The sequence below is a fragment of the Crotalus tigris genome, unplaced genomic scaffold (assembly GCF_016545835.1).
Source record: "Crotalus tigris isolate CLP2741 ecotype Arizona unplaced genomic scaffold, ASM1654583v1 scf7180000024115.3125172, whole genome shotgun sequence".
NCBI lineage: Eukaryota > Metazoa > Chordata > Lepidosauria > Squamata > Viperidae > Crotalus > Crotalus tigris.
Window position 1 is genome coordinate 2015758 of NW_024100392.1, and position 11881 is coordinate 2027638.

The 11881-nt window shown below is 35.3% G+C and overlaps 1 protein-coding gene across 2 annotated transcripts in view; it reads left to right on the forward strand.

Moving 5' to 3' along the window:
- The window catches only part of ZPLD1 (zona pellucida like domain containing 1), a 56207-nt gene extending 47732 nt beyond the window's left edge, over positions 1-8475 (forward strand). For both annotated transcript variants that reach the window (XM_039322446.1, XM_039322447.1), the window contains exons 8-11: positions 3721-3892; positions 5704-5812; positions 6802-6831; positions 7653-8475. In XM_039322446.1, coding sequence (XP_039178380.1) covers positions 3721-3892; positions 5704-5812; positions 6802-6831; positions 7653-7831 — 490 coding nt within the window. In that variant the 3' untranslated portion in view covers positions 7832-8475. The remainder of the gene's footprint in view (positions 1-3720; positions 3893-5703; positions 5813-6801; positions 6832-7652) is intronic.
- Positions 8476-11881: the final 3406 nt, after the last annotated feature.

Genomic DNA, 11881 nt, shown 5'->3' on the forward strand with positions numbered 1-11881 from the left:
AGGGTCCAAGAACCTTAAGTGCAGAAGAGTATAAGATGTTCCGGAAACATTCACAGTCCTTCTCAGCATTTTCCTGTATTTGCAGCTCCAGGAATTGATTGTCGAGATCTTTTACTAATGAAGCTACTACGTCAGGGTTTTCCAGTGTACTGACGTTGATCTTTTTCATCACAACTCTGTTTCCCTGTGGACGATTCTTTGGCTTGATGTGAATATTTAACTTGGAAATGATGAGTCTATGGTCAGTCCAGCAGTCAGCACTCGGCATAGCCTTAGTTACTCTTACATCTTGCATGTCTTTCCTCCGCAGAATGACATAATCAATGAGATGCCAGTGTCTGGAGCGTGGATGCATCCAGGACGTCTTTTTATGAGCGGGTAGGCGAAAGATGGTATTAGTAGTGACCAGATCATGAGCAGCACATGTCTTCAATAGCAACAGGCCATTGCTATTACACGTGCCAATTCCATTTTTACCAATAACGCTATCCCAGGTAGAGTGATCGGACCCCACTCTTGCATTGAAATCACCAAGTAAAATCAGCCTATCGATGTGCTTCACAGATGAAAGTAGGGCATCAAGATCTTCATAAAACTTGTCCTTTACTTCATCTGGATTTGTCATTGTGGGTGCGTAGGCACTGATCAGTGTGGCTTGTTTTCCACTTAGTAATGGGAGATGTAGTGTCATGAGTCGATCATTCACACCCTTAGGAAGACTGGCAAGTTGGCGAACAAGATGGTTCTTAACTGCTAAGCCAACTCCAGACTCATGACGTTGGTCACTGCTACGTCCACACCAAAAGAAAGTGTAGCCGCCTCCTGTTTCTGTGAGCTGACCTTCATTGGCTAGACGAGTTTCACCCAGGGCCGCAATGTCAATGTTAAATCTTGCAAGCTCTCTGGCTACCAGAACTGTTCTTCTTTCTGGGCGATCTGCTAATGGATTGTCTTGAAGTGTACGTACATTCCATGTACCAATAATAAGTGGTAACACCTTGTGTTTCGTCTTAAATTTTATATTTCGACCACATGAGATTGGATCCCCTCTAACTGCGGTAGGCTGGACAGGGTTTGAAAGAAGCAACAATGTTTAGGGCACATTTTCTAGCCCCTTCCTCATACTACGGAGGTGAGCAGTGTGATCCTAAAGAGGGCTGCTCAGTCGCTCAGATAGATGCCGAATCCAGCTGTTGCTTCATCAGCAAGAAGTGACCATTAGACCTGAGCCGCCTGTGTGCAGGTCTGCGTCCACAGCTCCCAGTGATTCCACACCTGCTGCTTCTTCACTCGCCTATCGCCACAGGACTTTGAGATTTATCAGAGTTAGGGAAAGTCAAGATGTCAAGACTTGCGCGTGGATTGGATTTAAGTGAGGGAGAGGTGCGCATAATCAGCCTCACTCTCTCTTCCCAGCTTCCATCTTATTTCAATGGCAGGACAAAAGTTGAAACAACTGGAGATGGGCTGGGTGCAGTGGTTGACCAGGGCATCTTTCATGTCTTGCCGTGCTCTCAGCATACCACGTCGCTTGCAGAAACTGCCTTCATGACTGTTGGTTCTATTTTAATAGATCTCATCTGCTCACTCCACCAGAGTCTGTCTTCACATGCTCGGGATAGACAAATCCCTTGCTCACCGAGTGTCAAAGACATAACGGCTACTCTCAGCCTGGTTTGGCCAGCCTGTCGAAGCTGTTGCCCGGGGTGTGGCCGCTGCACATGTTACAGCTACTAGGAGCCACAGGTGAGAGCTGAATGTCAGGTGGGGACCAAATGTGTACGAGCTGCCCTAAAAGGCACAACATGCTCTACACCAGAGGTACTACCCCTCCCTGAACACCCCATACACCCCAATACACCCCATTAAATAGAATAGAATAGAATAGAATAGAGCTGGAAGGAACCTTGGAGGTCTTCTAGTCCAGCCCCCGCTCAAGCAGGAGAACCTATACCATCTCAGACAAGTGACTGTCCAGTCTCTTCTTAAAAACCTCCAGTGATGGAGCGCCCACCATTTCTGAAGGTAAGCTGTTCCACTGATTAATTGTCCTCACAGTTAGGAACTTTCTCCTTAATTACAGGTTGCTTCTCTCTTTGATCAGTTTCCAACTATTGTTTCTTGTCCTGCCCTTTGGGGCTTTCTGACCACTTCTCAAATATTGGAATATTGCTATCATGTCACCCTTATTTCTTCTTTTCTTTAGACTAGCCAAACCCAAGTCCTGCAGCCATTCTTCGTATGTTTTAGTCTCTAGGCCTTGGATCATCTTAGTTGCTCTTCTCTGAACTTTTTCCAAGATCTCAACATCTTTTTTGTAGTATGGTGACCAAAACTGGTTGCAGTATTCCAGGTGTGGTCTCACTAGGGTATTATAAAGCGGTATTAATACTTTGTCCATGATAAAACTCATTTGAATGCTTAACACCAAACAGTGAAGGAAAAAGAAAGAAATGAAGAAAGACTTTCTGCAGTAACTATTCTTGGAACTTTATTTGTTTCATTTCGCATTTTAAAATGGTATTTAAGACTCAGATTGATACAGTCTGCATGCATGATTACCACTATTCTTTCCAACAGTTCAGCACAGATTGATGTGGTTTATTATAATTATTCTTGCATATTACTGAATGTACATGTTCAATCAAAAACACACATATACAGGTATGTGGCATGCAGATAAAATTTATATATGAAAATAAATAGTGCTATTTTTGCTTCAGAGTTAAGTGGACAGTTGAATAGGCATTGTGATAAGCACACAGTTTCCTTACAAACCCAACATTCTATCTACTGGTCTGTTCTGATTTGTCAGTAAATCTGGTCATATTTTTGACATATATTACTAGAGCTGAAACAGTTGTTCTTATGTTCAATAAGAATTTGTCTGTATCATGGAAATATTTATGGATAACAAGAATTACCAAACAGCTATGAGAAATTGAACAACTGTGTTTTATAAATTACTGAATCTAGCTTTCTTGCTTTCTGAAAAGTGAACACTTTCCCATTTTTTTTTTAAAAACAATCTTCATAAAGATGTAAAGAAATCTTATATAGGTATTGAAGTACTATATTGAAAATTCATGTGTGATTCTGACACAATTTTCCTGATAAAAAGGAATCTAAGAATTTTGGGACAAACATTTAATACATGTAGTTTTGAATGCAAGTTTTAAGTGGAAATTTTGATTGTAAGATGTAGGGAAATGTGAAAAATGTAGTGTATTCTTATTTACTATACATGTAAGTCCTGTAAATATGTATTATGTCAATTCATATTTAAATATGAAGCAAATTAATTTTGTTCATATTCTGAGTTTATATTTGGCCTAAGGATGAGTTGCTGTAGTGAGAGAACTAGTCTCATATGGCACATTTATATCTGCAATATCTTTGACGTTAAACTTTTGAAATAGTCAACAAGACAATACAAATAGGGTATGTTCAAAAGAAAGGTTATTCATTTATTTAAATGTGTAATATATACGTTGTCATGGAAATCGGTTTTCCTTATGTGAAAACTCTAGGTAATATCCAATGCAGGTTTTTCTCAGAGGCAGATGTTCTTGCATCTTGCTGTATCTTGTATCCTCAGATGGTATATAGAAAGAAATGCCAACAATTTCTAAAATATGGTATTGTTGATGAAATGCTATTCTTTTTTAAAGGTATTTCTCAAGCAGTGAAAGTTACTAGTTTCATTTATTTCCTTTTCAGTTGTGACAAAGACCCTCAGACAACTATAATTGAAAATGGGAAGAGTCAGATGGGCCGATTTTCTTTTGAGGTGTTCCGCTTTGTGAAACATAAGAACCAGAAAATGTCTGCGGTTTTTCTACACTGTGTGACAAAGTTGTGCAGAGCGGATGACTGCCCCTTTCTTGTTCCAGTATGTTTCAGAGAGTTTGGGTAGTGTTGCAACTGGAAGGTTTAACATTAGGGGATGCTAATAGATGATCTTTTTAAAAAGTAGTTGACTTAGTGTGTAATAAAATTCATACCCTCAATGATAGATGAGTCTTCAATGTGGTGGTTACACTAAGATGAATTAATCAAACTGATTTCTGTTAGCTTTGGTGAACCTTGTTGTTCATAGCTGATTCCTTCCACTTTCAGATACATTATTCATTTAACATACAGGTAGGACTTGGGAAATTATTAATTATAAACTATCAAACAGTGATGTGAAAGTCAATATATAATATGATTACCTAAAATTGAGATTCATCTTTCAATAACCTTATGGTGAGCAAAATTGAATCTAAAATAAAAACATTAATGTGAGGAGAGGCTTTATACAAATTCCTGAAGTGCTGGAAAATTAAGTATAATCAGTCACATCCAGAGACCACTGAGCAATGTTCAGAATACAAGGAGTGTTTGAGTTGCCTAAAGTAGGATGGGAAAATGGTTTTCACTTACTCTTCTTTCCTCTTGTGCTGTAAGAAATATATATTCATTTAGAAAGGTATGCAATATCCTTCCTATTATTATTTTCCCCACTTTTTTCCCAGATTGAAGCTATTCTGTTTAAATTAAATTGTTCTATTTATATGTGGATTGAGTGTCTTCATAGTGAATCAAATAACAAACATGCTGTTGATAAAATAGTGTTTCAATTTGGATTCATATTGTAGTTTTTGAAATATTTTTACCCTTCCTTATCTTTGTATAAAAGATATTCACATTAAAACTTTTAGCTACTCTTTTGCACCTAGCTTAGGTTTATTTATCTAAAGGTGCTTTTACTTAAAATGATCATAGGACTGCCTGGAGGGCAAAAATCAAGAGTTTCCTTTCACAGAGCCAGAACTTCCTTTCCCCTTTCTTAAGCTTAATTGTTGGTCTGTTGGAACCTCATCCCTCTCTGTTTTATATCCTTTCCTCAGTAATCCAGGTAATTAACAACTGTTATAATAGGGTATATTGCATTTTTATTACAAAGATTCCATGTTGTGCTAATATGGTATCTCAAACTTTTGATTCTACTTTTGTATTGTATATTTTCAAATGTTCATCACTGACCAACTATTTTTTTTATTTTGTAAGTATTCCAACTGAGAAAAAATATTGTTTGAATGATACATTCCATAGCTAGCAAATATTTCTCTAATCTTTTAAGTTTTCATTGTTTCCTTCCATGTTCTGCTGAAGTGCTGACCAACTCTTCAAAATAGAGTTTCTGAATATGTAGAAGAATGTAAGTTATAAAGAGGGTAATTGTGTTCTGAAGAGTTTGGCAACAGCTCAGCAAAGCCTGGAACATACAGAGGAGAACATTCAAGTGTAAGATTATGGAAATAATTTCCTACTTATGTTTTATGGGAGTGTGTGCTGGATGGAGACTCTTCAGTAAAGAATTAGTGAAAGAAGCATTCAGTAGCCAGAATTTAATCTGCTATTCACCAACCAAATGAGGAGTAATTTGAAAAACTCTTAGATGAGATTCCACAAGGACAATAAGGGAAGACAATGCAATATATAACCATTATACAATAAAAGAAGTTCAGAATATGTTAAGAAATAATCAAGAATAAACTACTGTATATTCAACAGTTTTCAAATGTTTTGTTGCAAGGAAGATTCTTTTAAGCAAGAGGGTTTTGCTTTTAGTTTCTATGCAAAGTTAAAATGGAACACCAAAGAAAAACATTGTTTCTACCTGCTCTGAATCATAATTACTTTGATTGAAACTTCTAGACCTGCAGTAATAGAAAAAAAAGAGATGTGGTGAAGCGAACCACTTGGATCTCTCAGAGCATTTCTGGAAGTGCAGTAATATCTGCTGGCCCCATAATTACGAGAACTGGTAAGGACAACCATCCTACGTGATTTCTAAAATATAATGTGGATAATTTCCTGTTCAAGAATGGTTTCTTATTCAAGAATTGATTCTACACTTGTATTTGATTGTTTAATTCTCATATGACTACTATGTCTATGTAAGGCAGTTTTGACTGACAGCTGCTCATGAAGGAGAAGATTGAAGTATTTCTCTGGAACAAGTTTCTTTATGTAAACTTGTTTGACAATTGTCATAATTAGAAAAGGGTTTTTGCAGGACTCAAGCATGACTTGAGTTGAAGCCTCTAAAACCACTAGAGCAGTGTTTCCCAAACTTGACAATTTTAATTGCTGGCTGTGGAATTCTGGGAGTTGAAGTCCACATGCCTTAAAATTGTCAAGTTTGGGAAACACTGCACTAGAGGAACAAGAGATGTAAAGCAACATGGATAGCTTTGCTTTTAGAAGCAAGGACTTCGTTTTGCTTTGAGTAATAGATTTAAATTGTGCAGCTTCATAGATTCATCAGTTTGAGAGCATGAGTTGTCTGTAAATTGGCTGTTCTCAACTTGGGACTGCCTGCATAGATCTCATAGATTCAGAAAACAGATTATGCAAGATCAGAATCCTGCAGAGAACCTGCATAAATATAGCTGGATCTTCATTTCAGTGACTCATCATCCCTAAAGCCATCACCATATGAATTATGTAGGGGCAATAAAGCAACTAAAAAGCCCACATTTTTATTTTCCTATTTCATTCCAGTGTATTTTACAGTGTGCTGTACTTTGAATGTTATAATAGTAAAATGGCTATAACTTTTACCTTATAGATAGAGTTTTCTGTTTTGAAACCTGGCATAAATTTTTGTTTTGATAAATATCTTCTTAACTGTGAATTTAGACTTGAGGTGTTAGATCAGTCATTCCTGTTTAAAATATCAATGATTTTGTCTGAACACAAGAAAATGAATACCTTCAAACTAAAATGAATCTACTTTTGTATTTCAAACAGAGGAAATCCCAACCAACAATTCACAGCTTGGTAAGTTATAGCAATAGCAATAAATTTCCCCTAATTTTAAAAGAAATATTTGAATGTTATCCTAATTACTAGTCAAATACTTTGTATATAGGCTGATAAATTGCAACATTTTCTGCTAATTTAAATGATAGAAAATGTTAAACATCCAATTAAAAACTTAGTAGATCCCATCTTTTAAAAAGCACATGATATTTAAAAAGCCAGTCATAGTTCTGTTAATATTATTGTGATTAGACATAATATGTCATGATTAGATATATCACTAGCTGAATTCCATGGAAGCTGGTGAGAAAAAAAATGATGTGGAAATGTTGCTGTGCCCTAATATTAAGAAAGAAGGCACTGAGCTGAGATCAATAAAGTAGAACTGCTGCTCAACCCAGAATTCTGCTGAAGGCAAGGCTGAATGGGAAATGCTTGGGTACTTTTTCACTGATTTACCGCCATTATCTTTAAAAAAAAATCTGTTTCACCTAAATCAGTGGAAGAGAATAAAGTCTGCCAATTCCAGAGAGAAAATGAGGTTTATAATTTCTTTGAGAACACACTTCGAGAACTCACTTTCTTGGTTTTATTTTGTTTTGTTTTATTTTGTTTTAATTTAGTTTTAAATTTATATACTTCCCATCTCACAAATTATGTATTTTATTTTGATTCTGACTCTTTTCACCTGAAATCTCTATAACTGTTCCTGCATAAGGTTATTTTTGCCCATTGATTCTTTAACTATGAATATTGAGAAGTCAAATAACTTTAGCTGGATTTTTCTCAGAGCTTGTGAAATATTTTAAATCTTTCTTCTCTATTTCTTTCCTTTGTAGGAAGCTCAAATGGATTCTCTTTCCAGCTGAATTCAGTCACCAGTGCATTGATTTCAGGAATAGTAATTCTAGGAATTATCAGCACCATTTCTTGTGTACTGTCCTTCCTTCTTTTCTACAGAAAAGGGCATAGCAGTAACTTTATTTTGAGTGGTCTAAGAAATCCAGTTTTCAACTAGAAGGAACAAATAATTTGAACATTCTCCAATTGCCATAAAATGTATTTGCCTTGAAGTGTCACCAAGGTATCACTTTATTGTTATCAGATTCCAGTTATTCTTTCTAGTAATGTTAGGATTTTATATAAATAAAAAGTAATAGAATTAACATTGTAGCTGTTTTCTGTCATTGATGTACCATGTATGTGAAATAATAGGTATTTTGATGTTTTGCCAATGGGATAATTGATAATAGAAACTGAATCATAAAGGTTAAACAAAGCAAAATCCTTGTCTAAATCTATACATCTATATAAACCAGAATGCTATGAAACTTTCATATTTCAATTATCCTTTTCAAAAAAGACAGTTTCTGTACTTACTTTCTACAAGATTATACACTGTATGTCAAAACTTTCTATTCATATCTCTAGAGGCATATATTTTTGATTTTTATATATTTATAGACATATAATTTTGAATTCATATTGGGCAACACAAAACACTAGAGAATACCCAAAAGAAAAAGTGGTTATGATTATAATAGTTTGGAAAATGAGATTGAATGTTGTAAAGATAAACTTTTGCTTTGTTTCATCATAGCATCTGTTATAGAATAATGAATATTTTGACTCTACCCTGCCTAAACTAAATACTTTATATTGCAAATTCAAAACTCAATAATATAGATTGAAACTCTTCATTGTTTTAGATATGTGAGGGCAGGACAGGGCATGGACATCCCTCTCTTATTCTTTGTTTCTTTTTTCTTTAGAATTGTTTAAAATTGTTTCCCTATTTTTAAACTGGTTTCTTCTTTTCTGTTTTAATATGATCAGCTACAAAGAATTAAATTAAATAGTCAACTGCAGGAAGCCAGTAGAAACTGTGTCTCCCCTCCCCTCCCCTCTCCTCTCCTCTCCTCTCCTCCCCTCCCCTCCCCTCCCCTCCCCTCCCCTCCCCTCTCCTCCCCTCTCCTCTCCTCTCCTAGAGATGTTCCAAGGGCAGGATAATGTGAAACATAAAATAGCTAATAGAATGATTTTGAACAAAAAAAATGGTATTTCACTTCTTATTTGATGAACATTACTTAGTTGTGTGTTCTTCCTCTCCCTTCTACATTCTATCTCTAAGATGGTGAAAATAGATTTTCACTTAGGTTCAATATTTTCCTGCTTATTAATGGAACAATCTATAGAAAAGGCTGTCCAAACTTACTACTACTTAAGAAAGGAAAGCAAAAGTGTCTGCAAGATTTATGATTTTCATTTTGATTTACAGTAAGGTAATTTAAACTTTTGTATACAGGATGTACTTTTGGTTAAGTATGAAACTTTGGGTTACAGCTTGTTAAATTGGTTTATAGCACAGCTTATTGCTCTACAAAACCTTTCATATAGTTTCAAATTTCTTTTACTTCCAAATTGTGAAGGAATGATTTGCATACATTTATAAAACAACAGTTTGGACAAACCTCCACATGTTCAGCAAATTAAGCTTAAAAAAATCAGTCTGCACATTGCACTAATGAAATGGCCTGCTTGAACTTTTATTAATTAATGGATCCCTACATTAATATCCTAAGTTTAATGAATTTTCACATAAATACTTGTTATAGTGCTATTAGTTCATAATCCTAATTTTTTCATTAAATTGACTGATAGCAGCTTTATTTACCTTTAACATTACAGCTGAAACAAATTTGAGGTATGTTATCATCCAGTTCTACTCTGCATATTTGATAAAAATCAGATCTAAATGTAGGTCATATCAACCAAAACAGAAATAGAAGGTGTTCTGTTTCTATTTCCTGGATCAGTGGTAGTTATTAGTGGAATGTAACTAAGTTGATTACATTCATGGACAACTGGTGCTAGTAGCAACAAACTAGGATCTCCCATTTAAAATTCCCACAGTGAGAATCTAGCAAAGCATTACTGTAATTTGCTGCATTGTGAGTAATTTTACATGGTGGCTTGTAGCCATTGGTGTAGCAAGACTAGCGTACTGTCACTCTCAGTCTTGTTGCACTCTGACAGGCTACCTATTTCTTAGCAATTGCTGTTTCTAATACCAATCCTAGAAATAAATCCAAAGATTATTTCTGAATTATGATCTGAAATATTTGATTTTAATTGCTTAATCTATATGACTCTTTTTTGTTCTAAAACAGTGTTTTTTAAAATTGGCAACTTTAAGATGTGTGGACTTCAACTCAGCACACTGGCTGGAAAATTCTAGAACTTGAAAGCCACATATCTTTAAGTTCTGAGGTTTGGAAAATACTGTTCTAAACTATCTGAAGTGGATTTTGTCTCATGGGTAAATTAATTTTTCACGTTTTACATGCAGAGAAACAGGCTTTTTAATATGAGCAGATCACTGACTGAGGAAAAAGAATTTGAAAACAACTGGTCAAAGCCAAATATTATTACTGTTTTTGCTTTACACCTCAAACTACTCTGATACACTTTAGACATGTCTTTCCGAACCTGGAAGTTTTCAAAAGTTTTAGGACTATAATTTCAAGAATTCTCAGCCAATTAAAGTTAGAGAAATAGAGTCTCAAAACTTCTGGATTTTGCTGCTTTATTATCCAATGGTTTAGTTTTTAATATCAGGCATCAAAGAATGGAAAGTTAGAGATAATCTGTACCATAAATCAAAATATTGATTGACAGTGTATGCCAGTCATAGGCTACATAATGCAGAACACAGCATAGCATGATAGGATGCAATTTGGGTGTTAATTTTATGCTAACAATTTGGAGCTGTACTCAGCATTACAGTGAACAAACTATATAACTGTACTGTGCACACTGCTCTAAACAATGTTGTGTATGGCTGTGTGAATGTACAGAAAATGTCAGGGTTATTTGAATATCTTAATATTAAAAAAACTGTCATGTTACTTAATTCTGAGTTCCAAATATCCATCCAATATCTTACCTGATAAGCACTGTATTTTTTTTTACATGAAACTTGTGCATGGTTTTCTCCAATTTCAATACCTCAGAAACATGTACTTGCACTTCAGGGTATAGGTCTGATGGCATGTAAAATATGATTAATAAAGTAATTTGGAAAATAATATCAGAAAACATTGGTGTGTTGTCTTTGTTTAACAGCCGTAGATTAATATCTTCCAGTTTGGTGATTACATGTCTCAGAAGCTCCAGCAATGTACAGAGTCTGCAACTATTATCTTAAGATTTGAAGAGTGTAAATGAAGATTTTAGCATATTGACTGATTAACTATTTACCATCAAGTTGGCACTGACTCTCAGCAATCATAAGGATAGAATTTTTTCCCTGCCTATTGCTAACCCGGTCCTTCAGACCTTCCAGTAGTACAGCATTTGCTGCTTTAAATGAGTCCATTCATTTTGCTACTGGTTATCCCCTTCTCTTTCTTTCCATCTTTCCCAGAATTAAACCCTTCTCCAAAGAGCTAGGTATCACATATATGTTGTCCTGATTTAATGTCCACTCATAATGTAAATGTTCAAAGTTACAATGGCACTGAACAAAAATACTTATGATGGATAGCTGAGGAGGTCACAATGTCTCTGTAGTCATGCGATCACAAGTCAGGCACTTGGTAACTGGATCAGTTATGATGTCACAGTGGCACTATCAATCATATAATTGCCATTTGTGAACTTCATTGTGGTTTCCCACAAGCAAAGTCAATATGGGACCTGGCAGAAAGTAGAAAGGGCAATCATGGGACATTGTAACTGCATGGGATTTATGGAACTGCGGTTGTAAGTTGGTGTGGTCATGTGACACCATGCCTTACAACATCATTAGTAACAGAATTCCAGATCCCAATTACCATTAGTAGGTAACTTTCTCCTAAATAGGATAATTTGAGCCTGGTAATTTGTGCCTTGAATGAGAATTTTGGGTTGATTTATTCAGTGGAGTCATGTGTTTGTTTTCTTGGCTATTTTTTATATTTATTACATAATTGTAATTTCTACATCAAAAGTCTTGTGATCATTTAATATTTGGATAATATGAATCATGTGGCGCAGCCTAAATCTGAAACTTTTGTCATCTTTAAAT